Genomic DNA, 24,397 nt, shown 5'->3' with positions numbered 1-24,397 from the left:
TCCAGATTTCATGTAGGCCCCTGTTAGGTACTGGAAGAATGTTACAGGGTCTCCCTGGAGCCTTTTCTTTGCCAGGCTGAGCAAGGCCAAGATACAATGATTTACATGCAGAGTGGTCTTTGTTTCATGGCAAACATTCAGCATCATGACATACTGTTACTAAAAAATAATACTCAAAAAAGAATTACTTTTCTATGGTAAAGAATACATACTGGGGAGGGATGGGTACAGCCAGGAAAACAGTATTGGCTGTTGGCAGATTATCTCAACTCTGAAACTGTCTTGTGTTCAGCATGAAAAAGGACAAGGTGTAATTGAGGAAAACGAAGTTTACAGCAATACTTTGGCTGGAGTCTGGGTGACAACAGGGAGCACTCCAGTCTTGAGGAGAAACAGAATACACAGTGGGAAACAAGTGAGTGTTGCTCTGTGGCTACAAAGGGACCACTGAGGATAAAGTTCTTTTGTGTTTTCATACTTCATACTTTGGGATTAATAATTTAATTCTCGATGTACTAGGTTGGAGTTTATTTTTATGACAATGGACACGGCGTTTTAGAAGACAATGACATCTATAACCACATGTACTCAGGGGTCCAGATAAGGTAAAGTGTATTCTGGTTTGACATCAAAACAGATGTGGCTTGTTTTGTGCTCTTCTGTGCCTTTTTAACTGTCCTTGCACTCCTGTTTCTAAAAATAACTGTTTTGGAAATCCAGTATGTCTGAATACCTTCTGCTTCAGCTTAGAAAACAGTTCTGCCGTTATAATAGCTAGGATGTTGAATAGAATGTGTGGCCCTTGAAATCTGTAAAGCTAAAATATAATTGCTTGCTTGGAAATAACTCTATTTTAGTAAGATTTTTAAGCAGCAGGATCTATGGGGCACTTCTTTAGAGGTGTTCTAAACACTGGGAAACAGTAACCTGTTTTACATGACTTTTTGCTCTCTAGAACTGGAAGCAACCCCAAAATCAGACGCAACAAGATCTGGGGTGGTCAGAATGGTGGTATTCTTGTCTATAATTCTGGTAGGTTTGTTTTTCACGTTTATCCAGAACTGTTCATGTTTTGCAATATTACCTTTTCCCATTTATTATCCTTTTTGATTTTATTTTTTTTCCACCCTTCCTTCAATTTTAGGGCTTGGATTTATAGAAGACAATGAGATTTTTGATAATGCAATGGCTGGTGTATGGATTAAAACAGACAGTAATCCTACACTAAGAAGAAATAAAATCCATGATGGAAGAGATGGAGGCATCTGTATATTTAATGGGGGAAGAGGTAGTTTTTTCCCTTACTGTGGCATATACTGAATATTCTGGATAAGAGTTACAGATTAAGCAGTGTCCTTTTGAAAGTGCTCTTTAGAAACCTATCTCTCACCTTCTGAAGTAATGAAGTAGTTACAATGAACATAATATGGGTGCTTTTTAGACTTAATTACCACTAATACTGAAATCTGTGGGAGGCAGAGGTAATTAATCTCATCCAAGATGACTGTTGGATTGCTGCTTAGGGCAGTCCTTTTATGTCATCTGCTTTTGCTTTGCTATTTGACTGAAAGACAGTATTTAATTCAAGCCATACAGCCAAAATACTGCATCTGAACAGTTCAGGTTCAGCCAGTATCAAAGGTTTACTGGGGGGGGGGTGGTGTAAAAGTAAAAACACATCTCCCAGGAGGTATATTTGTAAACTTAGAAGTGGTCCTCCTCTGAAATCCCCTGCTGACTGTTGTGTGTCCCAATACCAGATTCTGATGTTTTGTAGGCAATCAGTTGCTGTAAATGAGCTTTAGTTTCAAGTTAAGCACTTTAAGGTAAACCTGTCCTGCAGTAACAAAACTGCAAGTTAAGCCTTGCTTTGGCAGGCTGCTCCTTCTAGAAGACAAGAACAGAAAGGTGTTAGAAAAATGGAAGAAACCTTTGGGAAGTGTAAAGACTTAGTTTTTCCCCAAAAGTAAACCAGGGTTTTCTGTAATGGTGCATATGATCCCAAATTCTATCTGTATGCTGAAAAAATACATGGTTATGCACTGAGGATCACTTTAAACTTGTCTTGCTAGCTTCACTGCCGGTGGGTATTCCCCAAATGAAAGGTATTAGCAGGGTGATGATACACGAGATGTTTTGCAAGTACTTCACAGGATGGTGACTGGTAAGGAAATGTTAACAAGCTCCAGTGTGGTGTTTGGTCTGTCACAGGTCTCCTGGAAGAGAACGATATCTTCAGGAATGCTCAAGCTGGTGTTCTTATCAGCACCAACAGCCACCCTGTACTAAGGAAAAACCGAATATTTGATGGATTTGCTGCAGGTTTGTGTTGTTCAGATCAAGTCTTGGAAGTGTTAGAGCTTAAGAGCAAGCTCCTCACAAAGCTAACACTGAGATTGTCTACCCCACAGTACTGAGGGATTTTATCAGAGATTGGGGATATCCTTCTGTGTATTCTAGAAATCATTTCAGAACTGTAGCCAGAATATCTTTACAGCAGCCTCTGGAATTCCTGGATGTTGAGGAACAGCACATGTTCTGCTTCTCATTTGTCTGGGAAATACTTTTTTCATTATTTTCCTTTAGAAGTAATTGAGGAAGCTATCTAGAGCATATTAGTAGCTGATCTGCTGGATGTCAGTTTGAATATTTTATCAGTGCTTTAAAAGGTTGGAAACAGCAAATAGACGTTTTAAAGAGATCTGAATTTTACATCTCGAGTTCAACTTTCTCACTCCACAAAGTTGAAAAATGAATAAAATGAGCATTCCTTACTCCAAAAGAGATGAGGAATGTTTGGTAGCGATTTTTGTGCAGTTTGCTGTTTAATGGTTGCAGTTCCATCCGTTTTCCATTCCAACTAAATTTGCATTCTTGAGTTTTCTCCCATCTTTCTTTCAGAAGAAGGAAGTTTTCTGAGAAGAGCCTCTAAAGGTGGTGTTTCAGTGTGGTGGGGGGGAAGGATAGGTTGCTGTCAAGAGCAGTCCTGGACAAATGACTTGGAAGACACAGGTTACAGATAAAAGCTGAGATTTAAAGAAATGAATTTTAGCTTACCCATCTTTAGAACTTTCTTTTTTCAAAGATACTCTAAGAAGGGTAAGGTATGTGCACAAGCACTTTCAGATCTACATGAAGATGACAGCTTTAAGCATCCAAAAATCATATCCCTCTTGAAAATACACAGTCACAATGCTGTTTTATTATCACATAAAGTAATAATGTATTGTTACGGCCAGCTGTAATGGATGTAGTGGAAGTATATGAACCTCAGCTTTATAGCAAATGACAGTGTAATTTCCAGCTGTGTAAGTTTCCTTTTTCCCCCTGAGTTTATGAGGGTTAAAAAAACCCCAGCCAAGTACAGATCATGGTAAGAGGTACAAATGCACAATCACGAAGGGTTTAACTTTCCCCCTTTCTTCTTTTCTCTTCCCCTGACCCAACAAAGGTATTGAAATAACAAATCACGCAACTGCAACGTTAGAAGGCAATCAGATTTTCAACAACCGCTTTGGAGGTTTATTTCTTGCATCTGGTGTCAATGTCACAATGAAAGGTGAGCCTGAGCCCTCGCTGGTTGGGTTTGTTCGCTTTGCAGGTTTTAATTTGCTACTGGGTTTGGGGTTTACCATGCCATTCTTTTTACCATTTCTGGCTCAGGTCTGGTAGTTGACACCAAGAGTTTCAGCTGAAGGTGATGAGCAATAACTTCAGTTACTGGGTCTAAAAATCTAGGATAGCTTTAGACAAAAGCAAGTTAAGGTTCATATATCAGAGCTCTGTTATTAGCTCTCTGTTTCTGAGCTGGGTACTGTACTTTGGGCCACCTCAAATTTCAATTAGCAGAATGGCAATTCCTTTGTCATATATCTGAATGCAAGTGTCCAGCAAAGAAGCATGTCTCACTTGGCTTTTAGGACCTAAAAACATGAATACTCACAATCTCAAATCCCTTTTTTCAGAAAACAGGAACAGATTGCATGCATAAAACTCCCATGTATAGTGGGGAAGTGTGCATGAGACAAGATCCTCTTGGAGGAGATTGGAATGATGGTTTCAATGACAGGCAGCTCCAGGAGGTTATTCTAGAAGAAAAAGGTTTGGTTTGCAGAGTTTTTACCCACTTGGCTGTACTTTATCTCCTTTAGACCACATAAACATGAGCTCTGGCTCCCTGCTTCACAGCCCCTGGGCTTGCCAACTGCATCACTCAGCACTGTGATGCCACTGGAGCAGACAAAACTAGTTTGAGAGGCACTTTGGGACATGGCAGAAGATCTAGTAGAATAACAGGATTATGAAATTCACTGTGCCTTGGACACGTCTTTTAAAAGCTGGAGTGGTCAGACCAAATTCCCACATTTCCTGCGTTCTAAGGGATGTGTTGAAAGTCCTCAGGGTCATCAAGAGGCTTTCAAATGTTCAGATTTCAGACTTCTCAAAAGAAGACTTCATCCTGAGAGGAAGGCTTCTTTCTAAGCATTAATTCACGGATCAGTTCACAGAGAGTATTTAAAGGAAGGCTGATCAGGTATTTTATGCAATGCGTGCAAAAAGGAAGAGTCTGTCTGGTCAAGGAGTGCACTGCAATCTTTGGGCATCTGTCTTCTAACCTGGCATGGAAGATTTGATATGCTTCAGTGCCAAAACTAAACCAGAGTTATCTATCCAGGTATGATTGACTTTGTTTCCCCCCCAACAGATAACAAAATAATGAACAATCAAGATGCCATAGAAAAAGCTGTCAGTAGAGGCCAGTGTTTATATAAGATATCCAGTTACACCAGCTACCCGATGCATGACTTCTACAGGTAACGGGTTTTTTTTTCCATTGCCTACAGCCAGGTTTTCAAATAAACGCAATTTCTCTTATACTAAGACCCCTAAAACAGTTGCCATGTGTCTGGTAGCACATAGATGCATGCTCTTCCTCAGCTGCAACAGATGAGGATTAAGCAAGTTCTCACTGTCATAGAATTCTAGGATGGCTTGAGTCAGAAGAGACCTTAAAGCTCATCTAGTCTCAACCCCCTTCCACAGGCAGGGACTCCTTCCACTAGACCAGGTTGCTCCAAGCCCCTGTGTCCAGCCTGGCCTTGAACACTGCCAGGGATGGGGCACCCACAGCTTCTCTGGGCACCCTGTGCCAGCGCCTCAGCACCCTCACAGGGAAGAATTTCTACCTGATGTCTCATCTAAATCAGTTTAAAGCCATTCCCCCTTGTCCTGTCCATACGTGCCCTTGTCAGAAGTCCCTCTCCAGGTTTCTTTAGGCCCAAGCAGTCCTTCCCTGTCTGTCTTTCTCTCAGCCCTGTTCTGCCCCTAGATGCTCCCCCAGCACTTCACTCAAGCACACCCCTTTTTGACCTGTGCTTAAATGTGATGTTTCCCTTCAGATGTCACACCTGTAACACCACGGACCGCAATGCCATATGCGTGAACTGCATTAAGAAGTGCCATCAAGGACATGACGTAGAATTCATTAGACACGATAGGTATGTTCTGGGCACGTCCTCTGAGCTGTTTGGACAGTGCAAGTACCGGAGGAATTAAAGAGCTGTCTCTCGTTGCAGGTTTTTCTGTGACTGTGGTGCTGGAACACTGTCCAATCCCTGTACGCTTGCTGGAGAGCCTACACATGATACAGACACACTATATGACTCTGCTCCACCTATAGAATCCAATACATTGCAGCACAACTGAATTCCTTTCAGAAAGCAAGTCCTGCCATTCGAATAGCATAACTGTTCAAACCTTTTTTTTGGAGGAAGTTACACTTGCCCATTTCTGCAGAAAGACACTGTGTTAAAGCGGATGTGTGAGGTGTTGACACTATGGAGCTCAACCTACCAAAAAAGAAAGTGGCAATATGTTGACTCAGGATAACAGAACTGGGCGTTTTAGCATTACTGTGTAAAACAAAGACTTTGAAGGGACAGAAGTGAAGAAAAAAAATAAGCTGCAATTTTGTACAGATACCAACTTCTGAAAGCTGGTGTTTTTACAAGTAGCATTGAAGCGCAGTCCAATTTGCAGTAGTACTATTCTGTAGACAAGCAGCATTCTTTGTTGCTGCCTTTATGGACATGGGTACCAATTGCTTTTGTAACATGGTAAAAAAAAAATGTGAGCTAGCACTTCTGCATTTCTTTTGATTTTTTTTAACATTTATTCAGATTGAGAAATATGAGTTTAATGCTTTAATCTCATGTAGTTTGTTTCTAATTTCAAGCAAAAAAAAAAATCTTATTGTACTTGAATGTGTCCTGTTTTGTTAGCACACCTAGACTTGCTGTAACTGTACTCATGTCCCAGTATGTACGTTCTTTCTATGAAAGAGAAAACACTAATCTTAAATTATATCCAGCAATTTTTCTGGTGTCCTCCGAAGTTAGAATAATCTCCTTCCCTGCCCCAGCAATAGTCTGTACTCAAACCACCCTAACAAAGAAGAAAAGAGCGAGTGTTTTAATGAGACTTCCTAGACTATAATGCACTATAAAACAAAGTACCCACGTAACTAAGTTTTGTGAAAGAAATTTTACTATGTTTTAAAGTACACGGTAGAAAGTCTCCTCAAAACAGTCTTGTATTTTACTCTGTTCATAGTTTTTTTTGAACAGTCTCGGACATTACTTAACCTGCTGGAAATCACAGCAATTTCCTGCTCTAATGAAGCTGAGACAAGTATATATACAGCCCTATCCAGTTTCATAGCTTTTTTCCATTTATGTGTATTGGTGACAGTGGGTAATCAACAGCCTGAAAGTGTATGCATGTACCATAACATCTAGACTTAATATATTGTGGAGTACTCAATAACCATTATGTAGAGGGTAGGTAAGAATTAAAGGGTTTAATTTCCTAGGAAAGACAATGGAAAAATGGTCATTTTTAAAAAATAAAGTTTATTAGATCATAACGTTGTCTGATACCAGCTTTTTTTGAGAAGTCACCACTCCAAAGCCACTTGGGTCCTTACAGATGGTTGATCATAGTGGTAAGTTTCTGAACGGCGTTTCCATCCCTCACTGCACCGTCCACCACCAGGCACAGGTACCTGAGGGAGATCAGAGTCAGCTTTACTGCATGCAGATGCTTAAACCTCCCTCGCACCGCCTTAGGGGACGCAGATGCCATCCTGTGTCTGGTATAAAGCTGCTCAACTCCCAGACACCTCTATGCAAATTCAGCTCTGAGCCCTGGAGACTAGCAGGGTCTTCAAATACCACATTACTCAGCATATCTGCCCTTCAGTACGCCCTGACTGCTGGTGAAGTACATTTGATACTCACAGAGTAACTGCTCCCTCTGTTGTTAAGGCTGTCAGCAAAAGCCACCACCCAAAGTTTAAGATGGATGCCTGCTAAGCAATGCAGGACTTCTAACAGGGAAACTAAGGCCTTACCTGAATACTCTCAGTGACATGGTCATTCTTTCAAACTCCTTTGCTTTTCTGTGCCCCTTCTGAATAACTTCCTCTGGAATATCGGCCAGTCTCGCTGCATTGAAGCCATAGCTCTTCGGACACGCTCCTTCAGTGAACTTGTACAGGAACGTGATTGTTTCCTGGCTTGGATCCTCGCTCTCATTTTCAACCATACATGCCTAGAAAGAGTAAGTGTGTGTAAGGGTTCATGTGTTTAGGTAACCGTCACATCCTTTCCTCCAGGTGACTCTGGGCAGAGGAGAGCAGGACGGCAGGGATAAGGCAAAACCCCACGCCTCAGTGGCCCCACCATCACACCTACCATGTGCCCCAGGCGCACAGCCACGTTGTGCGCGTGGTCCTCCACCAGTGAATGGTAGTGGGTGGAGAACAGGGTCCGGCACTTGATCTTCTCTGCAAGCTCCTTCACAACTGCACTGGCTATAGCTGTTCCGTCAAAAGTAGCTGTGCCTCTGCCTGGAGGAACAAGAGTGGCAAAGTGAACTCAGTGTTCACCCTTAATTGTTCAGATTAAAAAACTGCAGGAAAGATGCTTTTCTAAAGGCAAATGCAACAGATTGTTTGCCATCTATTACAGAATCAGAATGGGTTGAGAAGGGACCTTAAAGCTTATCTGGTTCCAAACCCCTGCCATGGGCAGGGACGCCTTCCACTAGACCAGGTTGCTCCAAGCCCCATCCAACCTGGCCTTGAACACTGCCAGGGATGGGGCAGCCACAGCTTCTCTGGGCACCCTGTGCCAGGGCCTCAGCACCCTCACAGGGAAGAATTTCTTCCTAATGTCTCATCTCAATCTCCCGTCTGTTAAGTTAAAGCCATTTCCCCCTGTGCTGTCCCTACAGGTCCTTACAGAAAGTCCCTGTCCAGATTTCTTGTAGGCCAAGGCACAAACCTGCCCTATCAGTTTATGTTGTTTCCCTTCCTCCCTGCTGTGTGGAAGATTGACAACAGCAGCGAGTGGTGACAGCCACCAGCCTCAGCATGAAGTGACCCTGAGTATTTGTCCTGTGACAATCCCACTCTCTTCCACACTGTAGAAAATGACATTTCTTCTCTCTTGAGACTTGCTACTGGCTTGCTTGAGGTTTGCTGCAAGTAATCATCCAAAGGAAAGCAGGAAACTCAGCTAGAAATAGGCTAATAATGACTTACTTGAGGATGGAAGGTGGGGCATTAGGTCCAAGGGCATCCAAGAAGTGTGTTTTGGGAGAATGGATACTGACCAGTTAAATGGATACATGGATACTGACCAGTTAAACATTGGGAGCATTATGGTAAAATGGCCCCTGGGTTCTTGGTTGTCATTTAGACAGCTGAACAACCTTGACAATAACTTTAACCTTCAGTTTCCATCTATTATAACACAGACTGATTACCCAGTTCATCCACAAGAACAAGGGAGTGCTCTGTTGCATGCTGGAGAATGCTGGAAGTCTCACTCAATTCAACGAAGAAGGTACTTTCACCTATAAAAGAAATGATAAAAAACACACCATGAAGTAGGCAAAGGTCTGAAAACCACAACTAAACCCTCATTTAAGCTGCACTAAAATCTTGATCAAGCTGAAATGAAACTTGACAGCAAACTGAAGATAAACAGAAGCATAAAGCTGCTTTTTTTCCAGCATGAAAACAGTCTCCATTTGCCAGGAAAAAAAAAGCAGGTTTTGGTTCCTTAAGTGTTCAGGCATTGGCACAAGTACAGTTAATTAAGTTTTAGGACACCTCATCTCTCTACTTTTAACATCACTGGTTAGATATATCAGCTGGACAAAAAGGGGCACGAAGGGTACAAGATGGGGAGAATCTTTGTGCTCCTAGGCAGGCCCAAGGTGTGTGGCCTTTCACTGTGAAAAAAGCAAGCAGAAAAGCTTAAAAGAGACTTAAGAGACCAGACTTACTGGTCTGGTTGTTGATATCATCAGGTAATTAATTATTCAGATAACTGATACTCATAGGTACTCGAGTGAAGTATGGCAAAAGAAACAGACCCCTGCTAAGGACTGAACATCCCTGGGTAATATGAAGCCTGAAATTTAGACCTGAAATTGTTCTTTAGCAGCTCACGAGCAGAAGCACACAATTATTCAGAGCCTTGCACGTGATAAATCCACATGCATAAAGTCCAGAGTTACTAGTGCTTTGGAGGGTTCATTCCAAATAACCACACGCAGCAGCAATTAATATAACTTCAGAGCAAATGAGTATTTACTTCCTGTACTTGTGCTGCATGAGCACTACTGAGCTCAAACCTAAGTTTTTCAACATGAGTTATTAAGCAGCAATCCGATTTTCTGCATTAAAGAAATTCCCATGTTCTTAACAGTATTTAGGAATAACCATTTATTCTCTTTAGAAAATAAACCCATAAAATCACACCAGTAAGTAAAAAATGCTATTACTTAACATTTAATTCACAAAAGTCCTGTTGACATCCATTACAAAGTGGCTGCCATGGGAAGTACAGAAACAAATCCTCTACAACAGCTGCCTGCACATCACTGTCCTATTCCAGAACACTTGGAAAAAGATACCTATGTAAGTAGAACACAATCAGCTCTGCACTATCCAGAAAGATATTCCTTAGACTTGCACCCAGGTGGAAGGCAGGCGTTAAAACTCATTAAAAAGTGATCATATGTGTCTGTCAAATGTAACAGAGGGCAAGCACATCAAACAAATGAAGGATAACCGCAGCCCTGGTTCTACTCTGAGCAATGAGAGACAACTAATGGTGCTCAGCTCTCTCTGCAAAATCAACAGATGATCCCTTTCCACTTGCCGCTCAGAGCAAGGAAAGCAGCTCCCTCCTTGGCAAGAACACTGTGGAGAGCTGGATTTCAGCCACTTACCTGACATAATCCTGTCTGAGGCACCAAGCCTCGTGAACACTCTGTCAATCGGTGTCAGCCTGCAGACCTCAGCAGGTACGTAGCATCCCAGTTGAGCCATTATAGCCAGGAGACCAGCCTGCAGAACAAACATGAAAACAGTCACATGTGCTTGGAGCTTCAGCTCCACACAGAGGAGGGAATGAGACTCTGTTCCCCCTAAAACAAAGGCTGGAGTACATAAACTTCCTACTGTTTTAACAGCTCCAAGTTGTCACAGCAAGCAGTGTTTATAAAGCAAACTCCCTGTTGCTTTCACAGTTGCTGCTGCTCCCTATTTTCATCTAGTTTACCTGCAGAAGCATCTTCTCCCAGATGATACCAAGTCCTGGATATGGATAAGGCCACTTGGAAGAGAGAAAAGACTCTACTACTTTTTTCCCCCCTCACTCAAGTAGAAAATCCACTATCTAAACATGGGCATTTTCTACCACGTTATACTTTGTCCTTGCACTGCACACCCTGAAGACCACTCATGGACCTCCTCTGACAGTTATAAACAGTCAAGTCATGCTATTCCTTTATGCAAAACACAGACGTACTCTGCAACATCCCATGTCAATAGACCATCACCTGTCTCATGAGCGTAGATTTGCCACCCATATTCGGGCCAGTTACTAAGACACAGGAAGCTTCACTACTGCCATCTTCATCTTTGCTGCCTATCACGATGTCATTAGGAATGAAATCATCCCCAAAGAAAGTTTTTGTAATGCATGGATGGCGTGAATTTTTAAGTTCCAGGAAGGGAGGAGCACTATCCACAGGCAGTAGAATTACAGGTCGGCACAGTGGTCCATCACCGTCTTGACTGTAGTTAGCGAGGGAAATCAAGACATCTATAAGATTAAGAGAAATTCCAGTAAGTCACACTTTCACCTCTCCTTATTCATTCACTGGAATGCATTTACTCATTCAATAGCATTTTTGTAAAGACCATTTTCTGTTTCGTTTTCCTGGTAAGGAAAACACCCAGGAAGTCCTCCAGAACAAATAAAAGGTGAGGATACTCACAGTGTCTTTCCTCATCCCTTCCACATTCCTGATGATGTCAGATTAAAAATCCTCCCCTCTAACTTGTAATTTACAAGTCTTTAAAATCCACACCATTTCACTTCAAAAGTTACTTTCTTTAGCATGCGTGTTTTAACATGTACGTTAAAACAACTACTTTCTTCTACTGCTTTAATTCAGAACAAGGTGAGCAAAGAGAAAATCAGCTTCTGTGCCAATGAAAAACTTGAATCATAATACTGCCTGCAAGTCGCCAGGATAAATGTATAACTATTAAAATTGTGTTGGCCTTGCAGAAAGCAGCAGCAGAGCCCCCTCAGCTAGCCTGGCTCTGCAGTTCTAAAAGCCGATTGCCTACAAAATGGGACTGTGCTATGTGATTTTAGAGACTTCATCTACACAGATTACAGCTGCCTCCCTCTCTGCCTCTCCTCTACCCAGCCCTGGCTGGCACTGCAGTGTGGCTGCTGTGACTGCTTCCCAGCTCTCCCAGACCACTCGGAGAATCCATTCCCAGACAACGCTCCCTCCCTCCCTCCTCTCCACCTCTCCTCCATTTTCTGCCCTAGTGGCATTCAGAGAGTGCTTTCATTTTTCCCTGGAACAAAGACATCCCAGAGTGCCTCACACTAGCAGAGAATTCACGGTACAGAGTATGCCAGTCCTGAGAAAGGAACAGAGGCGACTGTCTTGCCCCAGAAATTTAAGGAACATTTTGGGAAGTCTTCCTACTCAATGACCTTCTTCAAGGCAGTGACAATGACCACATTTTTATTTTTAAAGGCTGCTGGAAAAGGACAGGATTCTTCCCCTCTCCTCCACTGAGACCCCCCCCTGAAGTTCTGCATCCAGCTCTGGGGGCAACAACACAAGAGGAACATGGAACTGTTGGAGCAAGCCCAGAGAGATGCTCCGAGGGTGGTGAAGCTCTGGCACAGGGTGCCCAGAGAAGCTGTGGCTGCCCCATCCCCAGCAGTTTTCAAGGCCAGGTTGGACACAGGGGCTTGGAGCAGCCTGCTCTAGTGGAAGGTGTCCTTGCGTGTGGCTGGGGGCTGGAACTGGGTGAGCTTTAAGGTCCCTTCCAACCCAAACCAGTCAGTTATGCTATGAAAGCAACCTGCTCAGATGGAAAGGAGGTGACTAGCAGGTCAGATTTTGTTACCTCCACCTGCATCACTGTCTTCACTTATAAGAATCTACCAATCCATACATAAGTATCCCAAAAGCAGTGAGAGACCCTCCAGGCTATGCTGAGCTGTGAGAAATCCTCAGCTGCACCCCTAGAGAGGCACAACAGAAGGAAGATCTTGCACACGTGAAGACCCAGCAACTGCCATTTACCAACCAGCAGGAAACAAGTGATTGCTGACAGTTATCAATGTCTTACCGAAATCAGAGCTTTTAAACTACAGACTAAGCGCTGGCACTGAGCCCTTTTTGCTTACCCAGATGAGATTTCATCATTTACCAAAGAAGCCAATGGTTTCTTTGTGGTATGTCAAAAAGAAGACGAGCTCTTACCTAACACAGCAATGCACTCCACAGCTGTGTGCCAGTCCTTGCTGTTCTTGTCAAAGTTGTAAAACAAGCGCCTCATACAGTCCTTCAGTGCCGCATCTCGGCGCTCTTCAGCATTAACCATTGCAGCCAGCATCTTCTCGATCTCCTTGGTCCAGTAACGTTTGTACCCCTTCCTGCTTGACTTCAGCTCGTATTCCTCAGGCAATTTCCGTGATACCACACTTTCTGGTATCTCCATTTGGTATCGGTTTTTGCCTGCCCCCCAGTACAGCACAGATTTGAACCCAAGCAGTTTGCGTTGCTTATCCAGGTACTTCTGAAGTTCTTCCTCAACAGCTTTAATATCCTGCAGTGCTTTGTCATAATCAGGGTCAAAACCTGCCTTTGGAGTAATCACCCCTGTCTTTCGAGCCTGGTTATGATCAAAAGCAGTATCCCATCTTTTAAGCTCAGCACTCAAGTCTGGGAAGCGGCCGTCTGGGTTTTTGTCTTTGCGGGTGACCAGCTGCTTAAGGACTTTAGACTTGAAGTCACTGGCACTTTCTTCCATGCCATCGACAATTTCACTCATGACTTTAAACCCCTCCAGTGCAGACAAGAAGTCAGCAATCTTTTTCTTGCTGTATTTGATCTCTTCATAGAAGACGGCCCTGCTGTCAGGATGGCTCTGGCTTTTAAGCGGTGATCCAATGCTGTGAATTTTGCTGAGCAGCCTTTCGAGGTCAGGCAGTTTCTTCAGGTGCTCGCTAACCTCAGACATTTTATCTGGCACTGCCAGAAGGTCCTCAACAGCATCCAAACGATCGTTGATGGATTTCGGATTGCAAAGTGGAGCGCAGAGCCACTGCTTCAGGAGGCGCTTCCCAAATGGCGTACAACAAGAATCAATCCTCTCCAACAAAGTACCTTCTGTGGTTCCATTGGTTCCGTTCTGCAGGACTTCCAAGTTCATCAGGGTGACTCCATCCAGCACCATCCGCTGGTCGGTTTTGGCAAAGAAACTACTTGGCCTCGTTGTTTTTGCAGTGTCAATATCCACAGGGATATACTCCTCAAAGTCCGCCAGCGATAACAGCTCCTGATCAATCAGGCATTTTTTCAGATAGAAGACACATCCCCCAAGAGCTGACAAAGCTAATTCACTGTTCTCCCCAGGAGTTAATCCCAGAGAGTCACTCTCTGAAGTCAGAGATTTGATTACAGAGGGCAGAGAACATCCATTTTCGGAGTTCTCGTTCTCCTTGAAATATCCTTCCTCGAGAAGGACTTTTAGTGTTTTAGATGCATTCCAGAACTGGGAACCAGAGATCAGCCCTTCCTGAATGCAAGAAAGAAGCGAGCCCTTCAGTATCTTCTGTGTGTCCACAGACAGGTTCCCCTTCTCATACAGTACCTGCACGGGAGTGTAATGTGCTACTAAAGTCCTAAACCTTGAACAGTGCCGATCATCCGAGAACTGGCCAACATAGAACTTCCCCACCGACGTGTCAACAAAGCAGACCCCATAAACACGCTGTCCAGAGGAGTCTTCTTTCTCCTTCACGCACAGCAGGTATTTGTTATGGTTCTCGGAGGGATCACAGTCCATGATGCTGTAAGTCTGAGTTCCTTTGGTGATGATTCTGCAGATCTCGCGGCGTACAACCTTGTCGAACTTTGTCGGGTGGGCCATTGACTTGTAGCGCGCTTCCATCATTTCTGGAGTTTCTGTTTGCTCCACACGGGCTACCTTGTAGCCTTTCTGCACCAGGACATCACAGAATCTGCCAAACGCAATTTCTGGAAACCCTGAATGTGCCCAAGTCCCCTTCATAAAGATCAGGCCCAGCTCGTTCACACCAGTGACTGCATCCATGTGGTACAACTCATAGAATTTTCCAACTTTGTAGAAGATCACAGCATCAAAGTTCTGACTTTTCAGCTGCCACCACCTCCGCATCCCTGGTGTGCACTTGTTGAGATAGTCCTCAGGTACATACAGAGTGCAGGGGTCGTAATCAGGGTCGTTCTGCCGCCTCCTGCGCGCATCTTTCTTTTTCCCTTCCTGCAGCCAGTCAAGCTTCTCGTGCTCCCACGCTGCAAAGCCACTGTTCCCTCCACTGCAAGCAGCTGCTTGAGAGTCAAAACTCTCAGGTGCTGCAAATGATGTCAGCTTAGACTTAGCTTCTAAAGAAACCGTTGCTGCTATTTTGGGCGTTTCAGAACGTTCATTTTCTAAGCTGCTCCTTTTAGCAGGCTTGTTTCTCTGTCTTCTCTTTCGTTTAGAAGGGACTTTGATGGGACTTTCTGCAACACTCTCTGCATCTGTCCCCACGTCAGTAGATTCATTTTCATCCACCCCACTGCTAGCTTCCTCGCTGCTTGCTGTATCTTTCACATCAGGCTTGAACTCTTCGTCAGAGCCATCGTGCTCACTGTCAGAATCCAACACTCTTCTTCTCTTGGTTTTTACAGCACCTTCACCGGTCATTACTCGCTTATTACTCTTCACATCCTCCTCACTATCACGGTCATCACTGTTGCCTGAGGCACTTCCACTCATCTGCTGGGAAGATAAGATTATTTTACCGAAAGAAAATTCTGGCTACAAAGTAAAGTATTGCTGCTGCTAAAAGAAGTGAAAAAACGTGCAACTTATGCAGTAGCTGTGATATTTCAAGTAAGAGACAGTAAGAGCCACAACCAATTCTGTTTACCTTCACAGAACTTATTCCCTTGCATAAGTAACTGCTACCAGCCAGTGGCATAATTACTCCTCTCTGTATTCTTTACAGCCTCATTCAGTACTTTGCATAAGTGATGCACTGATGAACAAAACATTTAAAGTGGACAAAAGCCATATGGTACATTAAATCTGGTACTAGCCTATATAAGCTTTGACCACAGGTTTGGATTTTGGGGGTTATTTTGTGGGGAGTTTTTTTGGGTTTGTTTTGGGTTTTTGTTGCAGTGGTGGTGTGTTTGTCTTGTGGTCTTAGTTAACTACCTATTTCCACCCACAAACATACTACCTTGTAGTAACCTTCAAGAAGGTCATGTGTGTGTGTAGGGGAAAGAAAATTATTTGCCTCTATTTGCCTTTTCAGGCTGAAACTTCAAGAACTCCAGCACCAATGCTGGAGAAAACCAGCATTGAAGGGACTACCAAGAGTCCAACTGTCAAGTGCTAGTGCCCACTGCACTGTTGCCACAAACAAAGTGCTTGGAATGGCATCTGTCCCTTGGGGCAACGTCACACTGGAGAAAGAATAGATGGGCCATGCTGACAGAGGAGGTAAGAGAAACCACTATCCCATTAACAGTTTCTTCATACCATTCGCACGCAAAGAGTTGTGGTCAATGGCTCAATGTCCAGCTGGAGACCAGTACCAAGCGGTGTCCCTCAGGGATCGGTGTTGGGACCGGTCTTGTTCAACATCTTTGTCAGTGACATGGACAACGAGATTGAGTGCACCCTCAGCATCAATGGCTCAATGTCCAGCTGGAGACCAGTAATGAGTGGTGTCCCTCAGGGATCGGTGTTGGGACCGGTCTTGTTCAACATCTTTGTCAGTGACATGGACAACGAGATTGAGTGCACCCTCAGCAAGTTTGCCCATGACACCAAGCTGTGTGGTTCGGTTGATACCCTGGAGGGAAGGAATGCCATCCAGAGGGACCTTGACACACTTGTGAGGTGGGCTGATGCCAACCTCATGAAGTTTAACCATGACAAGTGCAAGGTCCTACACCTGGGTCGGAGCAATCCCAGGCACAGCTACAGGTTGGGCAGAGAAGAGATTCAGAGCAGCCCTGCAGAGAAGGACTTGGGGGTGTTGGTCCATGAGAAAATGAACATGAGCCAGCTTCAGTGTGCACTTGCAGCCCAGAAAGCCAACCGTATCCTAGGCTGCATCAAAAGGAGCGTGACCAGCAGGTCCAAGGAGGTGATCCTGCCCCTCTACTCTGCTCTTGTGAGACCTCACTTGGAGTATTGTGTGCAGTTCTGGTGTCCTCAACATAAAAAGGACATGGAACTGTTGGAACAAGTCCAGAGGAGGCCACGAGGATGATCAGGGGACTGGAGCACCTCCTGTATGAAGACAGGCTGAGAAAGTTGGGGCTGTTCAGCCTGGAGAAGAAAAGGCTGCGTGGAGACCTCAGAGCGGCCTTCCAGTATCTGAAGGGGGCCTATAGGGATGCTGGGGAGGGACTCTTCATTAGGGACTGTAGCGATAGGGCAAGGGGTAATGGGTTAAAACTTAAACAAGGGAAGTTTAGATCAGATATAAGGAGGAAATTCTTTCCTGTTAGAGTGGTGAGGCACTGGAATGGGTTGCCCAGGGAGGCTGTGAATGCTCCATCCCTGGCAGTGTTCAAGGCCAGGTTGGACAGAGCCTTGGGTGACATGGTTTAGTGTGAGGTGTCTCTGCCCATGGCAGGGGGGTTGGAACTGGATGGTCTTAAGGTCCTTTCCAACCCTAACTGTTCTATGATTCTATGACTCCTTTTCAAAGAAATCTATTCCAGTGCATATGGTGGTACTGAAATATTTGAATCATTCACTATACAAGGTGAATACAATACAATAAAAGATCTTTTAGTTACCTGACCAACAGACTAGTGTTAACAGTACAAGAATTTGAATTCTAATGCTACTCTACAAGAAGAGGGCAAGCTCCAAAACTCCAATTTAACACCTTAATACTTAAAAAAATCAAAAATTTCTATATCACAGCAAATTAAAACTTCAGATTGATCTTAAGGGGAGCTTGGAAGATGAATAGCAGATAGATAAAAAGATGCAGCACAAAAAAAGCATGAGTGAGAAAGTGGGTCACCTGAATTACCCAAGGAGTATGAAGAGACAGAGAAGTTAAGTAGCTTCTGAGGTCAGTCCTCAGCACACAGAACACCAGAGAGATTTTAGACTTGTCTCTCCAGCTAGATACTCCACACTTAGTTCCAAAAGACAGCTTCTAAGTTCTAGCACTATCTCTGAAAATGACAGCAAGAAAGAAAAATTTTACCTCCATTTCCTCTTCTTCCTCATCCTCCTCTGTGTCTGAAGGCTCATTGCATACTGCCAGTTTAAGTCGCTTAGTCTTATCTTTATTCATTGCATCGTCTGCTAGCACCATTGCTCTTTTAATTTCAGGCTTTGCACTGTAGAACATACCACCCTTCAGTGCCTCCACATCTGATGAACCTGTAAAACCACAAATAACTTGTCAGAAACTGAAGTTAGTCTAGCATTCAGCCAGCCCTTTAGTTATTGTTCACACTTCACTTTGAAACATATTCAGACAACTCGTAGTTACCTAATATTTGGTGGTTACCAGTCATTTCCACCATGTCTTAAATATTCATTCAGCCTTATAAGTATCCCTAGAGAAAGTATAACCACTCACAAACAAAATGACTGCCTCATACATGAACACCTGAAGAATTGCTTCTACTTCTGTAGCTCATTACCACACCTGAATACTTCTAACCTGAGCACTAAACACCCTCACACTAACTATAGTTACTACTGAAAAGTAACACTTTATACCAGCAATGCAGCAGCCCTGACTGAGGCCACATAGCTATTTTAGCAGTAATAGGCAAGTTCAGCCACAAAATTATCTTCAAGTTACGGCCGTCAGTCATCTATGACAGGCCCTTTGGCTAAAGCTCTGCTGGCTGTTCAAACTGCTCCTGTAAGTGCAGCAAGGCCCAACACCAGCCAGATTAACTGCATATCAGTCACACTGCCAATTCGCCTGACACTGCAGTGTATCAAGCAAAGCCTGCTATTAATAACTGCACTATCCCCTCATCCTCTTTCATATCCCTTGAGCACCATAGCTCCTCCTTCCACTACCTGTACATAAACACAAAGTCAACTAGTCTACAGATTGATTTCTAGAAAGGGTCCCCAAAGATGCTGAAATTCATCTTCACAGAACCACAGAATGGTTTGGGTTGAAAGGGACCTTAAAGATTGCCCAGTTCAAACCCTGCCATGGGCAGGGACACCTCCCACTAGACTAGGCTGGCTCAAAGCCCCTTCCAACCTGGCCTTGAACTCTGCCAGGGATGGGAGTTTTCATCATAAACAACAGGCTATTACACGCTTCAGATCTTAATGCAATGCTCAAAATATGAATCATATACATAATGTATTATGTATTCAATCTGAATACATAATACAAGAAAAAAGGACATTAGAGTACAGATGGGGAGAGGTGATCCCTTTTTCTGTTCCTCCTGAATGTAACTGGCTGCATACAACAGTAGGATCTGCTTGAATATGTTCTCTTGTGAATCCCTTTACACTTCAGCTCTAAATCAACAGCAGACAAAAGGCAGCTGAGTTGTAGGAGGCCAACTACCTCAGAAATGAGCCAAACAGAATTCTCTCTCACATTCATTTCTTTGAGCTTGCAGTAGCAAAGCACTGAGTTACAAGTAGCTGCTTCTACAGCACGACTGCAACACATTAGCGAACCAGATCTCCATTTTGGGTTTGCAAATGAACTGAGACAACCTAAATATATCGCGTGTTTAATACTGGCAATATAACAATGGCAGAAGAAAAATATCATCATATAATTTAATTGCATTCTCAAGTGTAACTCCACCTCTTGCATGCCCAACTGTTACAAGTCTAGCCCCCCACTGTCTCTACATATTCAGTTACAAACAATAACCCTGTGTAAGAAACTTCTCCATTTTCTTATCCAAAGATTCCAAAACTCTTACTTTGTATATAAAGATGCTTTTTGTCCAAATTTAAAAGCAAATCATGTCCTTTAAATACTTTTACTCTGTTTTGCATTAACCATATTTCTTACAGATAGACCCTGTGTTTCTGTGCCTGAAAGTTCTGAACACTTCTGTTCTGCAACTTTCTTTTGGCAAGGAGATCAATTTCCTTACCTGCATTTGCTCCTAAGATGTTATAAGACACTTGGTTCTTTTAAAACACCTCCAGGAAAGATACATACAAACCCTGGACCAATTCCCTTGTGTTAAATTATGCTAACACTTCTGGTAATAACATTACCATTTTAAATTAAACTAACTATGCCTTAAGTGCAGTACATTTAAGTATCAACAAGCCAAAAAATAACATGACTACATGATCACAAAACGGAACTGATTTGTAAAAATAAAGAAACTGTTTAAATTCAGTTATTTCACTGCATCATAAGCAAATCTATAGTATATCAAAAATACTGTACTATACCTAAAGCATTTGTTGGAATAACAAGATGGCAGCACACTGATTTACACAAAATAGCTTTCAGCATCACCAGAATTACAAAACAAGAGGAAAACAGATCTTGATTATTAATAAGGTGAGATTTATTATGCAAAATGTTGGTTTAATTCTTGATGACATTTGGTTTTCTTTAGTTAGCCAAATCATTTCTTCAATATGACAAGCACCAAGTCTGCTCTGTAACAACAAGCACTACCCTAACAAAGTTGCATATTTTATCAACAAAACTGTACTACATAGCTTAAAAGAAATAATGTCACAGTAGAATTGATTTTAGTAACCTAACCATATCCTACACCTCATGCTTATTTTCCCAAAGCAAGTGGCTTATTTCCATTTCAGAAAGTTCTATTTATATCTCTTACCTTTATATGGCCGCAGATACTTCATGCTGACCCAGCCCCTCGTAGGGCTGTCATCAAAAAACTGTACATGGACACGAGTGGATTTCCCTTTTCCTCTGACTATTGTTTTTTCAGTTGGATGGTTGTATATGAGACATGGCCACCAGGGATAACCTTCCATCTTGGCCCAGACCAGGTCACCAGGTGAATACTCACAGGAGACACTGCAGAGACAACAGATGTGTAATGTAAGGAACACAAACACCTAAAACAGTTCTCTTCATAAACATAACTGCACACTGCTTCCAAGCAGCTTGCCCTCTAAACATCCTGGAAGGCTCCCACGTGGTATGACCTGGATTATATAGTCTTGCTATACCACCCCCAAACAAGTTTTTGGATTTGCTCCTCCAAGTTCTCCTGGATCCCCACTGAAACAGACCTTTACAGTCACAGAGAACTGGCTGAGGTTGGAAAGCACCTCTGGAGGTCATCTTTTCCAACCACCCTACTCAAGCAGGGCCACCTAGAGCCATATGTAACCAGATTCTTAGTGTCTGTTACCCCTTCTTATGGGAAGCAGCCCACTTAAGGGTGGGGAAGAGAAAGCAACTGGGGCCAATCAGACATTAAAACAAAACACTGCAGACTATGTATTATGAATCATGAACCCACATGACAAGTTTTCCTGCAGAAACTAATTCTCAAGAGGGCACCTAAATGAAATTAGTGTCATTTAAGGAAAACCCTCAAGCTACAAAAAGAATAAATAAACTGTCTACCCTGCAAAGCACTTGATGCAGCTTTTATTTGCCTTCTCCTCCTCCCCAAGGATTTCAACCCAGCCACTGCCACACTCTACCACTGATGGCCGGGGGCATCCCTACAGCCTGTAGCCAAACAGTGACACTGATTAGGCTGAAGAGAGTCCAGGGAAGTGCCACAGGGATGATTCAAGGGCTAGGCACACGTGAGAGAGCTGGGTTTGTTCAGCCTGGAGAAAAGAAGGCTCAGAGGAAACTTTATCACCATATGCCACTATTTAAAGGGTGGCTATAAAGAAGATGGAGACTCCCTTTTTACCAAGGGTCACACAGGAAAGACAAGGGGTGATGAGGACAAGTTACTGCTGGGGAGATTCCAATTGGACACAAGAGGAAACTTGTTCACAGGGAGAACTATCAGGCATTGGAATAACGTCCCCGGGGAAGGGGTGGATTACACAACACTGGATACTTTAAAGGCTCGGCTGGATAGGGCGCTGGGCCGCCTATCTAGAAAAGTTGGACCACAGGATCCTTGGGGTCACTTCCGACCTTAAGTGCCCGCAATTCTATGACACTCATTTCAACGGCACTTGGGACACTTGTGATACGGCCCTGACAGAAGACAGGCGGTACGGAAAGAACGTATTTCAACCCGGCAAAGACTCCCAACAGGACCAGACCCGCTCTGCGCGGATGTCGGCGTTATCCCGCCCTGCCTGGACACACGCTGGGCGCACTGCGTATGTGTGCATGCATACACACACACAGCAGCACCTTCCGGCGCTTCCTACCGCGCAGCGACGCTCGCTGCGAACCGGCCCCTGGTCCGCACCGGGAAGGCCCCAGCAGGCCCAGGGCCCGCCGGGCTGCCACGGTCTCCCGGTGGGAAGGTGGAGGCGGACGGACACCGGCGGCCCCAAGGGGTCCCGCTCCAAAAGCCACCCTCTCTCCCCGCCCGCAACTGGCCGCGAGTTGCCGCTTTGCCCCCCTGCAGGCCTCGGCCCCGCGGCCTGCTCTCCCCCCGCCGCTTACCCGTGCGCCTCGGCGGCCGTGCCGTCCCCTCCGCCCTTCTTCCCCGTCTCCTTGCGCAGGACCGCTGTGCCGTTGCTCGCCTCGGCGGCGGCGGTGGCCTCACACCCATTCTGCTCCCCCGAAGAGCGGCGGCGGGTCCCCGCGCCGGCCTCTGGCGGGGCCGGGACCGGGGCCGGGGCCGACCCCGGCGGCGCCGGCGCGGCCTTGGTGAAGAAACGCAGCAGAGTGCTCTGGCGAGACATGGCCACGGCGGGAAGCGCAGCCCGCCGACAGCGCGCCAAACCCGCCACCGCCCGCCCCGGCCCTGGGCGTGCCCCGCACCGCCCCGCCTCTCCCAGCTGCCGCCGGCGGGAATCGGGAAGGGGATTGTGGTGGTACCGGTGTGCGCCTGGCGCCCGGAGAGGCTCCTGATGCCCGTCCCGCTTTCTCTCTCCCCGCGGCGCTTCAGGCTCCGCCGTGAGGCAGCGTCCCGGCCTCGGTATCTCACAGCGAGGCCTGGCCTGAATAACCACAGCCCATCAAGCCCCGTGCTTGTCCGCGGGGAGGCCGCGGTGCTTGCTTCTGATGGGGCCTTCGCAGAGAAACACCCTCCGCGAAGGAGAAGCCGTGGCGCCTGCGCTTGCTCTGTCAGCTTTAACCTGATAAAGGACAGATTTAGATGAGACATTAGGAAGAAATTGTGAGGGTGCTGAGGCACAGGGTGTCCAGAGAAGCTGTGGCTGCCCCATCCCCGGCAGTGTTCAAGGCCAGGATGGATGGGGCTTGGAGCAACCTGGTCTAGTGGAAGGTGTCCCTGCCTGTGGCAGAGGGTTGGAACTGGATGAGCTTTAAGGTCCCTTCCAACCTAAACCAGTCTGGGATTCTGTAAGATTCAGAGAAAAATCATTTACTGACACAAGATGTCTGTTAGCACAGCTTTTTCTTTCACTAAAATTGTGGCTTACTATCGCAAGCCAAAACTTCCCCTTACAGTTCAGCATTAACTGCAGCCAAACACGTCCCAGGAGAGCTTCCACCGTCGAGTTAAAAAGATGGAGCTGCAAGGCAGGGATTTGACCACGAGAGGTCACGCAAACCCAGACAATACCGGAGGATTTTAAAATCGTGTTCCTACTAAAAGCATTATTTCCGTTTAATTTCAAAGCATATTTTCCACTTAATTTACCGTCTCTAGCTTTCATCTAGAATCCGATGCATCCTCAGGGACATACACCTCAAACTGGAGTAGAAAAACAACTGAGTTCAGATTGCTGAGAATAGTCCAGGGTATTATAGGGCATGTAGTGACAGGACAAGGAGGGGTGGCTTTAAGAGAGTTAGATTTAGATTAGACATCAGGGAAAAAATCTTTACTATGAGGGTTGTGAGGCGCCGGCACAGGGTGCCCAGAGAAGCTGTGGCTGCCCCATCCCCGGCAGTGTTCAAGGCCAGGTTGGACACGGGCTTGGAGCAACCTGCTCTAGTGGAAGGTGTCCCTGTCCATGGCAGGGGATTGGAACTGGAGGAGGTTTAAGGTCCCTTCCAACACAAACCAATCTGTGATTCTATCTGTCTGTCTGCCTGTCTAAATATATAAAACACGCAGGTGTATCATCTGAAACAAATCATCTGGAAACACTTCCTTAGCAGCCTCCTCAAAGCCCCTGGCACATCAACACATGCCTCTGGTTTTAAGTAGACAGCCAGGGCTGGTCTCCCACTCATGTTACTGCATGTAACTGTGACCTGTGTGAGGGAGTAAGTGAATGCAGTGTGCGATAAGTCCCTTGTTATTAATAACAGACTAATAAAAGGCTATCTAATAAATACTGGTGCTCCAGCCCTCTGATCATCTTTGTGCTGTCCTCTGCGCTCGCTCAAGCAGGGCCATGTTCCTCTTGTGTTGGGGATACATGCATGGATGGATAGATAAGCAGGTAGATAGATAGATAGATAGATAGAGAGAGAGAGAGAGAGAGATAGATAGATAGATAGATAGATAGATAGATAGATAGATAGATAGATAGATAGATAGATAGATAGATAGATAATCTTGTAGTTTCACATATATAGCAGCCTTCTGGGATGCAGCCTGGGTTGAACAACCTGTGGTTGACGCTAGTGGATTTGGACAGCTTTGGCAGTGT

At 44.7% G+C, this 24,397-nt stretch overlaps 3 protein-coding genes across 5 annotated transcripts in view; 1 reads left to right on the top strand and 2 right to left on the bottom strand.

Annotated features, from left to right (window-relative positions):
• The window catches only part of FBXO11 (F-box protein 11), a 70,429-nt gene extending 63,504 nt beyond the window's left edge, over positions 1-6,925 (top strand). For both annotated transcript variants that reach the window (XM_057400072.1, XM_057400071.1), the window contains 9 exons: positions 293-415; positions 520-605; positions 956-1,032; positions 1,145-1,288; positions 2,212-2,322; positions 3,452-3,559; positions 4,706-4,814; positions 5,400-5,498; positions 5,577-6,925. In XM_057400072.1, coding sequence (XP_057256055.1) covers positions 293-415; positions 520-605; positions 956-1,032; positions 1,145-1,288; positions 2,212-2,322; positions 3,452-3,559; positions 4,706-4,814; positions 5,400-5,498; positions 5,577-5,706 — 987 coding nt within the window. In that variant the 3' untranslated portion in view covers positions 5,707-6,925. The remainder of the gene's footprint in view (positions 1-292; positions 416-519; positions 606-955; positions 1,033-1,144; positions 1,289-2,211; positions 2,323-3,451; positions 3,560-4,705; positions 4,815-5,399; positions 5,499-5,576) is intronic.
• EPCAM (epithelial cell adhesion molecule) overlaps positions 1-24,397 on the bottom strand; it is a 293,898-nt gene that overhangs the window by 53,837 nt on the left and 215,664 nt on the right. The window lies entirely within an intron of this gene.
• On the bottom strand, positions 6,892-22,553 carry MSH6 (mutS homolog 6). 2 transcript variants are annotated; one of them, XM_057400068.1, is made up of 10 exons: positions 22,272-22,553; positions 20,494-20,696; positions 17,889-18,067; positions 12,880-15,424; positions 10,918-11,183; positions 10,306-10,423; positions 8,830-8,919; positions 7,755-7,909; positions 7,412-7,611; positions 6,892-7,063 (listed from the first exon to the last, which is right to left on the bottom strand). In XM_057400068.1, exons 1-10 carry the CDS (start codon positions 22,511-22,513, stop codon positions 6,982-6,984), a joined length of 4,080 nt encoding a protein of 1,359 aa, XP_057256051.1. In that variant the 5' UTR covers positions 22,514-22,553; the 3' UTR covers positions 6,892-6,981. The 2 variants fall into 2 exon arrangements, with proteins under 2 accessions (XP_057256051.1, XP_057256052.1); XM_057400069.1 differs by having other exon boundaries at positions 12,880-15,421; positions 22,272-22,332.

The sequence above is a fragment of the Pezoporus wallicus genome, unplaced genomic scaffold, assembly GCF_028554395.1.
Source record: "Pezoporus wallicus isolate ANWC-B61680 ecotype Strahan unplaced genomic scaffold, APGP_CSIRO_Pwel_v1 contig_7339, whole genome shotgun sequence".
Lineage (NCBI taxonomy): Eukaryota > Metazoa > Chordata > Aves > Psittaciformes > Psittacidae > Pezoporus > Pezoporus wallicus.
The sequence above is the reverse complement of the archived record's forward strand: the minus strand, read 5'-3'. Positions and strand labels throughout refer to the sequence as shown.